The 18071-nt window shown below is 49.7% G+C and overlaps 1 pseudogene and 1 gene segment (V, D, J or C); both read left to right on the top strand.

The window, feature by feature from the left end:
• LOC116748327 lies at nt 1-5855 on the top strand (annotated as a pseudogene).
• A 4280-nt stretch (nt 5856-10135) lies between these two features.
• On the top strand, nt 10136-16417 carry LOC116748329. The segment is given in 2 exon segments: nt 10136-10228; nt 15945-16417. Coding segments are annotated over 2 exon segments (504 nt in total).
• Nucleotides 16418-18071: the final 1654 nt, after the last annotated feature.

Genomic DNA, 18071 nt, shown 5'->3' with positions numbered 1-18071 from the left:
GGGCTCAGAAGGCAGCGTCTGGGGCGTCTCTGCCATGGCCTGGGCTCTGCTTCTTGTCACCCTCCTCACTCAGGACACAGGTGAGGCCTCCAGGGAAGGGACCCCAGGGACATCTGACTGATTTTTTGGGTCTTTGTCCTCAGGGTGACCTGGGTCTAGTCCGGAACTGACCAGAGTGTGTTTCTCCTCTTTCCAGGGTACTGGGCGCATTGCGCCTTGACTCAGCCTCCCTCAGTGTCTGGGAATCTGGGAGAGATGGTCACCCATCTCTTATGCTGGAACCAGCAGTGAGAGCAGGGGTAGCAGTTATGTTAGCTCTTAATAACAGCGCCCGGGCACGCCCCACAAAACCTTGATTTATGAGGTCAGTAAGTGGCCCGCAGTGATCCCTGATCGCTTCTCTGGCTCCAAGTCTGGGAACACGGCCTCCCTGACCATCTCTGGCCTCTAGGCTGAGGACGAGGCTGATTATTACTGCAGCTCAGGTACAAGTAGTGGCAATTTGCAGAGTGGTCCGAGTTCATGGGGAAGTGAGACCAAACCGTCCCTGAGCCACAGGCTCCCTGTTGCTCTGAATATGCTTCTCCTCCCTGAGCTGCCAGCCTCATGCAGCTCGGCCGTGAGAGGTCAGTGGTCTCTGAGCTCCTCCCTCTGCCTACAGTGGAGGTGGTGGGAAATATGATCTTGGGGTTATTGTCTTGGGATGGTAACCACTTCCTCACCCTGTGTGATGTGCCACTCTTGCCAGCTCTTCCACAGCAGTGTGAGGGTTAATTTTATGTGTCTATTTGCATGTTATAAGAGATGCCTAAACTGTGGTTAAAACATTATTTCTTGGTGTCTATGAAGATGTCTCATGAGGAGGACATTGGCATTTGAGTCCACAGACTGAGTAGAGAAGATCACTGCCACAGTGCACTGGGCATCATTTTGAGTTGAGAGCTTGAATAGAAAAAAGGGGGAGGAAGGGAACGTTTGCTCTCTCCTTGTCATCAGAGGCTTCACCTTCTTCTGACCCTGGACATTGGCACTGCTGCTCCTTCAGCTTTCAATCTCGGACCAGGACTTACATCCTAGGCCCCCGAATCACAGGCATCTGACTCAGATTGAATTATATCACTGGCTTTCCTGGTTCTGAAGCTTGCTGATAGATTGTGAGACACCTTCAGCCTCCATAATGGTGTGAATCAATTCCTACAATAAATTATATATTTTTTCCTGCTTCTCTGGAACCATGTGACTAATCCCGATTTTGGTACCTGGGGTTCTTCAAGAAAAATAGAATTTTAAGGATGATTTTTCTCAGTTGATTCTGAGGTTTCTGGAATTGGCTGTCTAATCTGGTTCTACTGAATGGTGCTAATGGCTATTTCCAGTAGTACAGAGAGCACAGCTAGTGTATGTCATGAACTGTTCGTTGGAATGAGAAAAATCCCTGCCTTGGCTTCTTCTAAGCAACCACTTGTAAGAATCGAGGAGCTGGGTGACGCTGTATATTCTATTTTGGAACGTTCTGGGAACCCTACAGAATATCGTGGCGCCGGTAACTGCTCGGAATGTTGCTGGATAGAGTAGGGAGAGAAAAGATGAGCTTAGTGATTCAAGATCCCATCCCAAGGCCGCACAAGTGGCACGCGAGCTTCCCGGAGAGCCCTGGAGGAGAGCCCCAGCTCGTGCAGCACCTGGACTGAAACAGCTGAAAATCCACCCAGACCCTCCTCCTTCAACTGGCCACATTCCAGCAAAGTTGAGTCCCAGCCTTGTAGTGAAGAAGGTGCTTGGGAAAGAACTGGATCCTGCAGCTTGGGTGGGGATGTGTGGCAGGACCTGAGGGACCTGGGGACATTGAGCCCCTCAGTTCTCATGTGTCTTCTTTGCCTGTGGAAGGCGCCTCCCCACCCTCAGCGGTACAGGTCTTTCCACATCTGTCTGGGGCGACTGACCCTGCATTGCCCAAGGAAAAGGTCTCGGCTGCCCTGAGGAAGCTGCCACGTGAGGCTGTGCTGAGTCTCCTCAGGACCCCCCGCCCCCATTGCCCCTCTGTGCTTCTGGACCCACAATTAGACTCGGGTCCCAGCAGTCTCCCAAGATGAGAATAGAGTGTGAGCCTCGAGAGGGGCACTGCACTCCAAGAACTGCTTGGTTCTCCTAATTCACACAGACAGAAATCCCCAGAACACGTTGGGAAGGGATTCGAGGGTCGGGGGCAGTGGGTGGGAGAAACATCAAGCTGGGTCAGCTGGATCTGTGATCTGGGCTCACTCCACAGAGACTCTGCGTTTCACGTTCCCTGCAGCTCGGGGAGGTAGAAAGAGCCTCAGCACTTTGCGGGTTGGTTGGCGGAAGCAAAATCCAAGATGGCCTCTAGTGAGTGAACTAGAGAAGCCAGACGTGCCTGGAGACAAAGGGATTCAAAAGGTAATGAGATTGGAGCATCCTTGAATGGCTCTGTGCTCACTCTTCTCCAAGCCAGAACTTAGAGTGGGAACCGCAGCCACTCAGCTGCAAATCCTAAAGGCAACGGGAGGAGCTGGATCCTGGGTGGCCAGGGCCAAGCTGTTGCCCTCCCCTACCAAGGGCAAGGCTAGCAACATGGCCAGTGGAGTCAAAGAAGCAATGAGAAGAGTCTGATGTGTGCAGATCTCTGTCATTGGCTTGTTAATCGTGGTATTTCTGGAACTGAAAAATGTAGAAGCCTGCTAATTCCTACTTGGTCAAAAAATTCTAGGTCAAGTGAAAAAATTATAAAACTTTTTCAAATTATAAAAATTCCCCCCAAACGCTCATTTTAGGCCCACTGAGGAGACTCTCGGGACTCAGTAGGGAGTCAACCTCATGGCTGTGATTTCCTTCAGTGAGGGGAGACAAAGGAAAATCAGCAAAGGGCAATGGTGGATGAGGTCAAGTCCGAGGAAACCAGAGAATCTCCCGGATGCCTTTCCGAGGGACGGGCTTCATCCCCAGCGTCAAATGGTGACAATGTGTGTGAAGAATTGTATCACGGGGAGGCTCATCAGACCAGCAAGGCTCTTCCCAGAGGCTGGTTTCCTAGGCATCTCCTGTCTGGCATCTGCCGACATTCCAGACCCTTGAGGGTTTTAGCCAAGCGTTTTTAAAGGCCAGGACAGAGGTGGTCACAGGGTACATGATCAGCTTGCGCACAGTTCTCTGATTGGCTGATGGTGAAGAAGCATGGTGGATTCACAGGTCTTAACATTATCCGTCCTTAGGCTCCTGGGGCCTGGGGCTATGTGCTCATGGTCACCAAGTAGTTCTTCCATCTTGTGGGCATTGCAGGGTTTTCACATCTGCAAAACAACTCAGGAAATTTGCATCAAATACTATTATCCAGGTACTTCAGAGAAGAGCTAAAGCAGAGGATATTGGGGATGGACTGTCCCTGGAAGGCTCCATAGGGGTCTTGTTCGGTTACACACACACACACACACACACACAAAGACACACACACACACAAACCCAGCACCATCACTCCTGGGTCCCCCCGCCCCATTGTACCCGGGAAGGATGCGGGGGTCTGCTCTGTGGGGACCGGGTACTCCATCTGCATCACCCGTGGGGCCCTGTTCCCAGAGGCAGGAGCATAACCCTGGGATGCAGAGGGAAATTATACCAACTGTCAGCTTTCCTCATAATCAGGGACTGGACATTTCAGATACTGAGACAGTGATAATCTTGGGAAAGACCAGTCAGGTCCGCCCTGATTCTCTGTCTAGAAACACACTGGGTCCAGCATCTCTGTAGAGAGAGGAGCCTGACCTCAGAAGACACCAGCTCTGGGGGAGGACCTCCCGCTGAGGACAGAGGAGAATCCTCCCTTGCACCACGTGGCAGACAGACCTGCCTGAGGAGAGGTCCCTGCTGCTGGGCCCTGAGGGTGAACTCTGACCCAGCCCCTCCTCCCAGCCCCCTAAACCCTGCATCTTCCCTCATTTCCATTAGGGGCTCCTCCATCCTGACGGGCTCTAACTCCTTTTACATCATTCCTTTTTTCGAACGCTTTTGAGAATTCAGCTTCATCTCATGGGCCCATATTTCCCATCAGTGTACCTATGGGGTTGGAGTCATTTATCGTGTACTTCCCTTGCCCTGATGTGAGATCTCCTCAAGGTCACTGTCCCTGAGACAAGGTCATGCTGAGACAAGATTAGAGACCCTGCAGGGGTGGGTCTGAGTCACCTGGGGAGGCAGTGACAATTCCATCCTGATGAGGCTGCGGGACAAAGGACAGGGCATGGAGGGGATGAGGAGGGACAGGGTGGCTGGTGCTGAGCTGGGAGAAGGAGGAGGAGGAACAAGTGCGGGGTTCCCAGGGCTCCTCCTGCGAGCACTACAGAGGCAGGGGACGGGGGACAGGGGCCCCGTCCTGCTGAAGGGACAGGTGAGGGAGGGGGATGCACACCCCAGCTTCCCGTGTGGTGCCGGGGGGAGACGGGATGGAATCTCTGTCACCCCAGCCCCTCGGGCCCGTGTCCTCACCTTCCACCCGCAAAACCCAAAGAGTGGTTATCGGGATTATTGGCCAATGACGTCTTGACTCAAATAGTGCGTGACAGGGACATCCAGGATGGCCCCATTTCCTGGGCCCTGTATGGTCAGTGTCCTGACTAAGGACAATGTGTCACAGAGTTTTCGTCTTCTCAGAGGAGCCCTGCTGTACAGGGATGCAGAGACTCTAGGGTCCAGGGCCAGTCTGGGACCTGGGGTGGGGGGCTGGGGGTCAAGGACCTGCTCGTGGATTCGATGTGCAGATGCTTCAGAACAAAGAGGTGGGGGCGGGGATGGGACAAGGCTGCAGCTGGGGCTCCCCACAGCCACCCAGCAAACAGCAGGTGTTTTCCCCTGGTGGGCCTGTCTCTTTCACAAACAGAGAGACCTTGGAGATAGGCATCCAGCAGAGGGCGCTGCAGAATGTCCCCTGCACTGTGGTTACCAGAGGCACAGTCCTGCCCCAGCAGAGACCCTGAAGGTCCAGGAGCTCATTGCCTGAGGGACTTCAGCTGGTCTTTCTCTCCCTGCAAACCAGCTACAAACAATTCATGCTCCTGTATATACATGTCATCTATAGTGTCAAAACGTTTTAAATCCCTGAGCTATATTCTCCCCCCACGATGCAGAAAATCTAGTGTCCAGGGCCATGGCAAGAGGGGTGAGGACCATCAGGTGCAGGAAGCTGATCTGCATGGAGGCCCCTCCCTCCTCTGTGTGGGGGAGGGGATAAGAGAGTTCTGGGGGAGCAGGCCCACGGCTGGGGGCTCAGAATGGCAGCGTCTGGGGCATGTCCACCATGGCCTGGGATCTGTTTTCTTGTCACCCTCTTCACTCAGAGCACAGGTGAGGCCTCCAGGGAATGGACCCCAGGGACATCTGACTGATCCTTTGTGTCTTTGTTCTCAAGGTGACCTGGTCCCCAGAACGGGATTTACGAGAGTGTGTTTGAACCCTTTCCAGGGTATTGGGCCCAGACTGGCCTGACTCAGCTTCCCTCATTGTCCGGGATTCCGGGACAGACGGTCACCATCTCCTGTTGCTGGAACCAGCAATGACATTGGGAAATATAACGCTGTTGGCTGGTACCAACTGCGCCCTGGCACGGCCTCCAAAACCCTGATTTATGAGGTGAATAAACGGCCCTCAGGGATCCCTGACCGCTTCTCTGGATCCAAGTCCTGCGAACTCGGCCTCCCTGCCCATCCCTGAGCTCCAGGCTGAGGGACGAGGCTGATTATTCCTGCAGCTCATATACAAGTAGTCGCGCTGTGCACAGTGGTCCCAGTTCATGGAGAAGCGGGACTGAAGCTCCTCTGAGCTCATTCATCCCTTCACTCCTAAACTGAGGCTTTCATTTGTTTTTGTTATTATTTTGTAGTAATTAAAAACTGAAATAAAAATTTAAAGGTCTATAAGGAAGTCTTGCAGACCTTTCCAGATTCACTAGCTTTCAATATTTTGCAAGATTCGCCTTTCTCATATCCCGTTGTCTCTCATTCCCTCTCTGCCTTTGTACGTCTGTACGCACACACATCCATATGCACACACAGCACACACTCAGGAACACAAAACATTTATTTTCTGAATCATTGAGTGTAATTTGTATCTATCAGTAACCAAGCCTTCATATTCTTTCTACCATAGGCTTCACAATCCATCACATACATCATTTTAAGGTGATGGATCCAGTTGGTGTTTAATGTACTCACAGGTTTGAACATCCACTAACGCTCAATCTTCCAGGATATTTTCATCCCCGGAAAAGGAACTCCTCATCTCTCACCAGGCAATCCCCTTTCCCTGTCACTCCAGCCCTCCAAACATTAATGTACTTCCTGCCTGTCCCAGATTTTTCACACAAATGCCATGATACCCTATGTGGCCCTTGGTGTCTGGCTTCTCTCATTCTTTAAAGTGTTTTCAATGTTCTTTCCCCTTGAAGCACATATGAGTACTTGATTCCCTTCTTATGGCCGAATAATACAGCATCGTCAGCGTCGACCTCCTGGTTTGAACATCTGGGTGGACCCAAGCATAAGCACCAGAACTGGGCCGTGACCAAGTCTCCTGATTGCCAGAAATTTCCCAGTTTTACCACTCAAAACTGCCCTGTCCTGGCTGGGACCTCATTGTGGGGCAAAATCAGCGTGGATGGTCACTGAGATGGTTAAATTTATGTGTCCCTTTGACTGGTCACAGGGGACTCAGATGAAGCATCATTTCTGGATGGGTCCGGGCAGGTGTTCCTGGATGAGATGAGCATTTGAATCTGGGGACTCAGTAAATACATTTGCCCTCCCCAGTGTGGGTGGGCAGCGCCCAATCTGTTGAGGGTCTGTGTAGAGCAAAAGGAAAAGGCAGGAGATTTCACGTCTGTGTTCTCTTCTCCCTGTACGAGCTGGGACATTTCACCTCAACTTCTCCAGCCCTCAGACTGGAATGTACATCATTGGCTCCCCTGGTTCCCAAATCTTTGGACACAAACTGAATTACATCACCAGCGTTCCCAGCTTTCAGGCTGAAGAGATCAGCTCCTGGGAGTTCTGTGCTCAATAATCAATAATAATCTCCTCTCTCTCAGTATATATATATTACTTACATACAATTCTTCGCTATCTATATGTATATATTTCCTTTGTTTTGTTTCCCTAGAGAACCCTAGACTAATACAATCCTCTTACCCGGGAAGCTCAATCTTCTCCTAATGTTCTCATCATCACTATTTCTTCTAAGCTTTTACCTGTTACCGTTCTTTCTTTACTTATAAACACATAGGTCAGTATCATCATGCTTGAATCACTTGGCTTGAACAGGGTCATACAGGGACCCGCAGCAGCACTGGGTCACAGCACAGGGGGAAGGGGTCTCAGTTACTAGACACTGAACCATGTCCTGAGTCAGGGTCCCTTGTGTGTAAAGGCTGGTGAGACGCTACAGCTGCCCGACAGGTGTGTGTCCTGGTGGAGACGACAGAGGTGGCACAGAGGCCACTGTTCCGGGATCCTCTGTGGCACCTGTGGGGAGACTTGTTCCTGAGTGTAAGGGCACCAGCTGGATCTTTACCAAGGGTCACCTGTGCAAAGGGGGTCGGGAGCCACCATGGCCTCTCTGAGTGTCTGCTGTAAAGGTGGGATACAATCTCCTGATCGAAATTAGTTACTGTTTTTACAACGGGGATAATTCCCAACAAAACCCCATGGTAGGTGTGGCGAGCAGAGGATGCTTCAGTAGGAGCTTCTGGAGCCACCACTGTCCTGGTGTGCAGTGTGTGTAGTCCCAGGCTGTAGGGGCAGCTTCCTGTGATGCTTCAAATAATTTAACTATATATGAATATAATTTTACAATGATGCGAGAAGAGCCCCTTTGGGTGGAGGTAACATGAAATGGCTTAGCTTTCTCCATGGTCAGGATATATTGCCACTGTTGTTATTATTCACCGCAACGAGGGATCAGCGTCGCTGGGCTGTTACCTTTATGTGTCCATTGAATTCTGGGTTAGGTGTCATTGAACTTTTTGGGATATTTTATCTTTCTTTTCTTAAACTGTTGGTATTTTTTGAATCCCATATTAATTTTTCCAGAAAGGTAAGAATCCAGTCATTGATTTTAGTGATTCTTAATAGGTATATGCGTTCACTATTGCTATGCCTCCTATTGTGTGTTAGTGGTATTTCCCTCCTTTGGTGGCAGTCATTCTTATTATATTTCCGTCGTGTCTTATTGAGTGGGCGCAGACGTCTCAGATTTTTAATCCAACCTTGACGCCCGAATCACGAGGGGCCCTGAGTTGCTGCTTGTATGAACAAAACGTGCGGCAGAGGCAAGACAGCTCCCGTGACCGCGGGGTTTGCTTCTTGCAGGAAGCACTGGACACCTGGAGTGATCACAGGAGGCCCGTCCACTAGCAGTCCCCAGATATAAGATCCAAACCGCTGGGCTCTGACCTGGTGTCAGATGCCTGACTGATTGACCTGTGAGAAGGTCCTGACCAGTCCCCGCTTCATTACAATCTCAAAAAAAGACATTGTTAAGTGAATGTCTACATAGGACAAGCCCATACCTCTGTGAAACACACGCCAACGATTGTCTCAAATCCAGGGCTAACACCGTCCTCACACACATTTCCTTTCCCGCCCCCAGAGGCTCCCCTTCACCCACACCCAAGCTTGGCCAGGGCCTCACCCCCTTAGCTCCTGAATGTGGTCATGTGATATGAGCAGTGACACTGAAAACCTTCATCAAAGTATTTGTGTTTCATAAACTCCTAGTCCATTGCCTGAGGGGTCATGTCCATTTGCCTCCAGAAAGGACCCATCATCCGGAGTGTAATATATACTGCAAACATCAGCTCTTCTGGAAAAACACCCTTGGGGAAGTGTGTCTGAGATGAAAGAGCCTTGACCTCAGGAAGGTGCCAGGCTCTGAGGTGAGGGCGTCTCAAAGGCACAGAGGGGAAGACAGGGAAATTCTATGTCCCCATGACCCCCACCCCCAAGCATAGGACCCAGAGCTGGACCCCCAGGCCCCTCCTGACCCGGTCCGTCCTCCAGAGCCTCAGCCCCAGTATCTGTCCCTTTATTCCCTGGGTCATTCTCTGTCTGGACAGAGCTCTCTCTGTGTCTCACATTATCCTTTTTTCTATATTTGAGGATTCAGGCATTTCTCGGGGGCCTGTTTCTCTACTCAGCATCCTTAACGAGATAGGACTAACTTATATTTCAGGTTCTCTGTCCTGAGCCCACTTCCATCCCCCATCACCAACCCTGTGACAAGGCCCTCCTGGGACGAGCAAGGTGACCCTGAGAGGGGCATCTGGGCCTCCTGATTTTGCAGGTGACGTACTTCATTCTGGAGGAAGTTGAGGGAAGGTGAGGCTTGTCTGCAGGGATGGGGGCCTAGCACTGAGCTGGGGAGGGGGAAACCTGGGTGTCCAGCCCAACTCGGCTGTCTCGCTGGGTTCAGCTCTCACCACTGAGGCCACTGGGGGGCAGCAGGGCCCGGATTTGGGGGAGGTTGTCTGTGTTGTCATTCTGTCGTGTTCAAAATCTCAGCAGCTGCTCCTGAGCCAGGCCTAAGGAGGTCACGAGGGAGGGGTGTCCATTATCTACCATATCCCATAATTCCTGTAGTGGACATGCCAGGGAGCACCTCCAATCTCAAACCACCACAGAGCAGCGGAGAGAGTGATACCTGAGCACCTGAGCCTAGGGGACTGGGGAGGGCATGAGGGGCAAGGAGAGGGTCTCCGGCTCCCCCGAGTCCCTGGAAGAGGGGTCACGGGATGTCCTCTCCTCCCCAGCATAGACGCCCTGTTCCCCTCCTCCTTGCAAAAGGAGGGGAGTCCTAGGATCCCACTGCATCCAGCATGATCCCCCACAGGAGGAGAGGACACAGCCAGCTGGGCTCCGGGTCCCGGCCTCTGTCACCTTCTCAGTCTGTCCTGAATCAGACAATACATGATAACCTGTTTTAATCTCTCAGGCAGCTCTGCTGTCCAGAGACGCAGACGTTACCAGAATCAAGGGCTAGAGCAGAGGTGGTGAGGACAGGCAGTGCAGGGAGCTGATTTGCATGGAGGCCCCTCCCTCCTCTGAGAGTGAGGGGATAAGAGAGTTCTGGGGGAGCAGGCCCAGGGCTGGGGGCTCAGAAGGCAGCGTCTGGGGCGTCTCCACCATGGCCTGGGCCCTGCTCCTTGTCACCCTCCTCACTCAGGACACAGGTGAGGCCTCTAGGAAAGGAACCTCAGGGACATCTGGCTGATCCTTTGTGTCTCTGTCCTTAGGGTGACCTGGGCCCCAGGACTGAACTAACCAGAATGTGTTCTCTCCTCTCTCCAGGGTCCTGGGCCAGTCTGGCCTGACTCAGCCTCCCTCAGGTCCGGGAATTCCAGGACAGACGGTCACCATCTCCTGTGCTGGAACCAGCAGTTATGTCGGCTTGGTACCAACAGCTCCAGGCATGGCCCCCAAAACCCTGATTTATGATAACAATAAACGGCCCTCAGGGATCCCTGATCTGCTTCTCTGGCTCCAAGTCTGGCAACACGGCCTCCCTGACCATCTCTGGGCTCCAAGGCTGAGGACGAGGCCGATTATTACTGTAGCTCATATACAGGTAGTAGCACTTGGCACAGTGGTCCAAGGTCATGGGGAAGTGAGACCAAAACCTCCCTTTAGCTCCCTCCAGCCTCTTCACTTTTAAATACAGGCTTTCACTTTGTTGCTTGTTTGTTATTATTTTATTGCCAATAATGACAAATCTTAAATGAATTTGAATATTTCATAAAGAACTGCTTCATAACTTTTTCCCAGATCCATCATTTTTCACTATTGCCATCTTCGCTTTTCATTATATCAGCTTATCTCTCATTTTCTCTCTCTGTCTATATGTGTGTGTGTGTGTATATGTATTTGGATGTGTATACATATATAAACATCCATAAATATACATACTCAACACACCCACACACGTAAACAAAACATTCATTTTCTGAACCACTGAGAATAGGTTTCTTCCTTCAGCATCTAAGACTTAATACATTTCTTTTCAACAGAGTTCACATGAAATCACAGTCAGCATTTAAGGTGTAGAATCAGGGTTTTTAATGTATTGACAAATTAGTCCATCCATGATCACTCCAGAGTCCAGATGCTTCCTGCCCCTCAAGACACACCTCATCCACCGGCAGTCACTCCCTGTCCCCCTCGGACCTTTGTGCCAGGATCCCCCCACATAGTCTAATGTTTCCAGGCTCATTCCTGTGGAAGCATATTCACTACTTCCCCCTTCTTACAGCCGAATAATACTGCATTATAAGGATGTACTTCATCTGATGGATCAAGTAATCAATTCACAGATTCACATTCATTTTTTCTCTCTCCTGTCACAACCCAGTACAGAGTGATCCTTTCGGGGCCTAGGGAATGAAAATTCTAGGTTCACCTCACTTCCCGAGATGAAATGAAAACACGACATTCCCCTCAGGGACGTCTTCAGGAGGCAGTCAAGGCTTCATCTTCTCTCCTCAGAGCCTCCTAAGGATCCCGGATGGGGGCATCTGCCCATCACTCTATGTGCTGTTTGCATGTGTCCTGGATGAGCTGGAGGGGCAGGGAGGGGGCACGGTCTCAGCTGCATCAAACAGCCTGAGAAAGTGTTTGTCCCGACGATGACTCTCTTTTTCTTTCCACTTTCTTTGTTCAGTCGTTCCAGGTGCCTGTTTCTACCATCTGCAAGGCTTCAAGGGCAGGTTTGCCTCTTACACTTGCAGTTTTTTGTGAAAATGTCCTCCATGTCTGAATCCCGGTCTATGCAGCTAAGGAGAGGAAAAGTAGTCATGTCTCTTTCAGCGTATTTTGCACAATTCCTTTGATTATGAAATGCAGCATTCCTGAAGGAGAATGTGTGAAAGCACACTCACAATTTAAGGAGGAATAATAAACAGAAACCACATAACCCCAGACAAAATCTACCCCCCAAAGCACATCTCTCTACCCCACTCCCCGGTTAGCTGGTTTGCTGACTCCAGGGTTAATCATTCCATGGCCTTTCTTTACATTCCTGCCCCAGCCTTCCTAGATATGCATCCCCCAAACAACATAGTTTGAAACAGTGGGTACAAGCATCCAACCCGCGGAGTGAGGAAAGGGTAGTGTGTCTACAGGTGAGGTCCCAAGAGACATGGACCCTAAACAGACGCTCAGCTTGGTCTGGGCAGAGGCTTCCCTGGATTTCCTGGAGCCCATCCTGAAGACGGCAGACAGGGTCCCAGAGGAAAGACAAGGAAGCCTAGAGTCAGGCATTTAGCCTTGAGGGATGTGGGTGGGTCCTTGATTTCTAAGGGGAATATTGTCAGGGTATCAGCTGGCCCACGTTTCCTGCTATTCAGCGGGACATGGACCCCAGGAGTTGTCTGAGATCACTTCACTGGGAGGAAGCGAGAGAGATTGTTTCTGGCTGATCAAGACCCTAGAAAATTGTTCATGTCAAGGACAATCCTAGCCAGCCATACAGTACAAATCAGAATCCGGGCGACACGCATCCAACTTTACAGGATGGTATCAGGTATGTCAGCACATGGATGATGTCAGCTTCCTTGTAGGTGAATATTTCTGCTGGTTGCCCATTGGAGAAAGGGCTCCATGGGAGATGGCTATTCAGAGAGGTGGGCAGAGGCTACAAAACTCTGGAGGCACACAGGCTTCTCCTCCTGACCCCCACAGAGTCAGCTCTGCCGTGCCCCCTTATCCAGGACATGTGCTTCACCCTCTCCCTTGAGCAAATCTGTCAGTGGGGTTAGTGGGCAGTGGTCTACCAGCCTCACAACTAAAAGGAGAGAGAATCTACAGATCTACCTGCATCTGTAAGGACTCACACTCATTATAATTGTCAAGTTACCTCAGCTCATCACGACCATACTCACCACCGATCACGACCTAAGGAATGACAGGTCTACTTAGCACCACTGCAGACCTGGGACTGGCCTTTCTCAGGAAAAAGTCAGTAAACACTTGTCAACATGCATCCTGGCTTCCATATTTGTGCTTTTCTGTACTCCTATGTTCTTTGGACTCTTCCTAAACTCTGATATATGACTCTGACTATCAGTATTGTTTGACTTGGGTTTAAAAGAAGCAATCATAGTTGTGCATTTGCTCCACGCACCCACAATGACCAGAGTGAAGAGCTCTGGGACAGGCGTTTGTGTTGTGAGTTTGGGGAGAGGGAGAGAGAGGAGGAAACATTGTGGTAGAATCTGCAGGGAACTGGGTTTTCTCTTTTTTTTTACCCCACCAAGTGGCATGTGGGATCTTAGCTCCCTGAACAAGGATGGAAACCGTGCCCCCTGCATTGGAAGCACTGCGTCGTAACCACTGGACCACCAGGGAACTCCGGGTACTAGTTCTTTAGCTGACATTTTCCTATCATACCAATAGTCAATCAACCTGAAGAGGCGTCTCAAAATTGTCCACACCTCAAGATTTCATTACAATGAAACTTGGTGTGGTTGCCCTGTCGTTTCTACACGCTGAGGCGTGTCAGGATTCTGGATGTGAGGGTTTCTCTGTGTCTCTCTGTCTCCTCTCCTTTGGGAACTCCAATTCTTTGTGTATTAGGTCAATTGAAGTTCCATAATATGTGGATACTACTTCATTCTTTTAAATTCATATTCCCCCCTTATGTCGAACAAGGGACTGTTTCCATTGCATGACTTCAAGTCAGAAATCTTTCATTATCCAGTGCTCTGCCTGTCGTTGATCCCATCTGCTGGAATTTTCTCTGTAGTAGATTCACTGTGGTTTTTTCCACCTTCTATTGCTTACCTGAGACTTTCTTTTTTAAAAAAATTTTATTGGAATATAGTAGATTTACACTGTTGTGTTGGTTTCTGCTGTACAGCATATTGAATCAGTTATACATATACATACATCACTCTTCTTTAGATTTTCTCCCATATATCGGCTGACACTCTGTATCTCTCTGTTGACTTCAGTAGGTTCTGTCCTTATTTCTTGCATCATTTTTAACAAACTGGATGAATATCTTTGTGATATAATTCCAGCAGATCTGTGAGACACGCTCTGTTAACTTTCCCTTCCATACAGTGGAGATGTTCTGGGTTTCCATATGCCAAGTGATTTCATTCTATCCTGGTGTGGCCAATATTATGTGGTGAAACTATAGGTCTTTAAATCCTATGTTGGCATTTTGGTTTAATCAGACTCTCTGCCCGGTTGAGTCCAGGTGGTTAATTCCATCCAGCTTTTTGTGGACTGTGCTTTCCATGTCAGTTCATTTACACAAACTTGGACCTGCTCTTAGGAAACGTCCTACAAGGAGCTGCAGGGCAGCCAGTCTGGGGACCGGGTTGTTTTCTGTCCCTCAGGTTCCAGGGTGTTGGTTGGCACCATCTGAAGTCACCAGGGGGCAGCAAGGGCCAGGATTTGGGGAAGGTACCTGTGGCTTATACTGTCCTGTGGGAAGTTTCAAGAGCTGCTTCCTGAGTAACCCCTCTTAGTCCCAAAGCATTTGTGCCCCAAGAAATCATCTTCAAAAGTGCTAATAAATGGCCCAGGGCTCAGGCTTGGGCCTCAGACTCAGAGCACTTTGGAGACAGAGGCTGGAGGGGAATCTGAGGACCCTCCCAACTGAGGGGGATGAGAGGGAGTTGGGGATGGGGGAGGGATGGACTGGGAGTCTGGGACCAGCAGATACAAACTACTATATATAGGATGGATAGACAACAAGGTCCTACGGTATAGTACAGGGAACTGTTTTCAATATCCTATGACAAACCCTAATGGAAAAGAATAAGAAAGAGAATGTATATATAAATGAATAAGTGAGTCACTTTGCTGTACAGCAGACATTCACACAACATTGTAATTCAACTATACTTTAATAGAATTTTTTTCTTTCTTTTTTCTCTTTTTTTTAATTTTTAAAAATTCTTTAGTTGCACCACGCGACATGCAGCCCCTTAGTCCTCCGACCATTGATCAAACCCACACCGCCTGCAGTGGAAGTGTGGAGCCTTAACCACTGGACCGCCACGGAAGTCCCTTCAATAAATTTTTTTGTTTGCTTTTTTTGTTTGTTTGCGGTACGCAGGCCTCTGACTGTTGTGGCCTCTCCCGTTGCGGAGCACAGGCTCGGGACGCGCAGGCTCAGCGGCCATGGCTCACGTGCCCAGCCGCTCCACGGCATGTGGGATTCTCCAGAGCGGAGCAAAAACCCGTGTCCCCTGCATCGGCAGGCGGACTCAACCACTGTGCCACCAGGAAAGCCCTTCAATAAAATTTTTAAAACAGAAGTAGGTGAGGGGATACTGGTACGCAGCTCTGCCTTTAACTCTCAGAAAGTGGTGCTGTTGGATTTTTCAGCCACCTGGGCTCAGGGCCTCTCCTTCGTCCCAAGAGCACAGAGAGGACCTTCTGGGATTCCTCCCCCAGGAAGCACCATGACTCTCACACCAGGAGAGACAGGAAATCCCGGGCTGGATTCCTTTCCCACATCCCGTCATGGACTCCTTCTGTCCTCACACACGATGTAAAGGAGTTAAGTCTCCAATAATCTCTGCTGTCCAGGGATGCAGAAGAATCTGGAACAAACCATGTCAGAGGGGGTGAGCAGAGGGGGGGAGGAGGGCCAGGTGCAGGAAGCAGATTTGCATGGAGGCCCCTCCCTCCTCTGTGGGGACGAGATAAGAGAGGTCTGGGGGACCAGGCCGAGGGCTGGGGGCTCAGAAGGCAGCGTCTGGGGCGTTTCCACCATGGCTTGGGCTCTGCTCCTTGTCACCCTCCTTACTCAGGACACAGGTGAGGCCTCTAGGAAAGGGAACCCAGGGACATCTGGCTGATCCTTTGCGTCTGTGTCCTCAGGGTGACCTGGGCCCCAGCACTGAACTGACCAGAGTGCGTTTCTCCTCTTTCCAGGATCCTGGGCCCAGTCTGGCCTGACTCAGCCTCCCTCAGTGTCCGGGAATCCAGGACAGACAGTCACCATCTCTTGTGCTGGAACCAGCAGTGACATAGGAAAATATAACTATGTCAGCTGGTACCAACAGCTCCCAGGCACGGCCCCCAAACTCTTGATTTATGATGTCAATAAACGGCCCTCAGGAATCCCTGATCGCTTCTCTGGCTCCAAGTCTGGCAACACGGCCTCCCTGACCATCTCTGGGCTCCAGGCTGAGGACGAGGCCGATTATTACTGTAGCTCATATACAGGTAGTAGCACTTGGCACAGTGGTCCAAGGTCATGGGGAAGTGAGACCAAATCCTGCCCTGGCTCACAGGCTCCCCGTTGCTGTGAGTCTGCTGGTTGCTCATTTGCATCTGTGGTTGAAGCATTTACAGCTGAGAGGAGATCTGAGGACCCTGCAGAGGGATGAGGACAAAGGACAATGTGTGATTTTCTTGTTTGTTGTCCCTGCTCTTTGACCTGCATCTGAGTGGGCTGAACCAGGGAGGGTTGGGGACACACTCTGGGTCTCAGAATTGTCTCTGTCCTGGCATCGGTGAACCCTGTCCAGGGACAGCCCTACAGGAAGACAGTCTCCCAATACGATGGGCTCTTTGCAACATGGCTCCAGTATGGAGGGTGGGTTGGAGGGTATGTCCTCCCTTCCTCAGTGATATCAAGGTCACATGTTTCCATGAAGAGCCAATGCAGCTTCTAGGTGGAATCCCAGCACATCTAACACCTATGAGAATTCATTGAAAAACAGGTGTGAGTGTTGTGGCTTCAATATTAAATTTTTCTTGAACCTGAAAGACAGTTTTCAAATGGAAACATTACTAAAATGCAAATTATGTGAATTCAGTAGTTAAAAAAAAACTTTTTTTTAATGTTTTGTTTTGGTTTTTGTTGTGTTTTCTGCGGCCATGCCACGCAGCTTGTGGGATCTATGTTCCCTGACCAGGGATCGAAACTTCACCCACTGCAATGTAAGTGCTAAGTCTCAATCTCTGGACTGCCAGGGATATCCCAAATTCATTAGTTTAGACGAAAAAGTAGGTTGGTTGGATTCCTCAGGACACATCATCCCCACAGTAACAAGCGAAGAGGAACATTTGATAACTGTGTTTTCAGGCATCCACGACTGGAGAGCAGCTCTCTCTTGTGCTCCTGGCTCCTGGCTCTCATGAAGTTGGAGTCACGTGTCAATCGGGCTGTTTTCAAGTGTCAATCGGTCCTCTATCTTTGGAAGGCTCGTCATATATGGCTCCCTCTATGCCGGTCCTGGGCACACTTTTCTTGTCTAAATCATCTTCCTGATAAACCTGATTTTGTTTAACCCAACCAATTAGGCCCCTTATTTTCCAAGTCTATGTTAGTCTCAATCTGTGTATTCATTTGTCCTTATCACAGCATTTTCCAAATGACCAGAATCTTTGGTCTGTCTATCTATATCATGAGAGCTCAAGTAGCGTGTAGAAAATATTGACCAACTTCATTTCTAAGTTCTACTTTCATTGGGATTATAGCTGCTAATAAAGGTGCAGTGCGGGAATCAGTGTTTTTACTCTCCTGAAATAGCCTCTGTGATGATTTCTACCCTCCACCATTATTATGGAAACAGCCGTTGCTCCTTTGCATCTGTCCTGTTATTTCTTTCTTCGTTTTCTCTGTTAAACATATAGCTGCATTTATAATCAGTGTTACATTTTTCAAAGCAAGACTTTTTCTTTTCATGAGAATGACCTGAATATGGCCTTCCACATGTTCAGAAGTCACATTCTACAAAGTAGACTGAGCTGTGATATCAAATATTCCCCTGAATGTAGTAACCGCGAGCTTGCAGTTTAAACAATCCAGTCTGGGTAATTGTAGGCAGATGTGTGTGTTCGTGCCGGACAACCAGAGCAAAGGTCACCTTGTGTCCACACACGGCCCCCTCCCCACTCCCGTCCTCACTGCAGGTGCTAACAGCTCTGTCACTGTGAGCAGGATATGGATGAGTTTTCAAAAGAGCACGATGGGATACACGCTGAATCTAGAGGATCATTGATTCCCTTCTGTCTGATGAGAAAACTCCTGGAGAAGTTTTGACCCAATAT

The sequence above is a fragment of the Phocoena sinus genome, unplaced genomic scaffold, assembly GCF_008692025.1.
Source record: "Phocoena sinus isolate mPhoSin1 unplaced genomic scaffold, mPhoSin1.pri scaffold_54_arrow_ctg1, whole genome shotgun sequence".
Classification (NCBI taxonomy): domain Eukaryota; kingdom Metazoa; phylum Chordata; class Mammalia; order Artiodactyla; family Phocoenidae; genus Phocoena; species Phocoena sinus.
The sequence above is the reverse complement of the archived record's forward strand: the minus strand, read 5'-3'. Positions and strand labels throughout refer to the sequence as shown.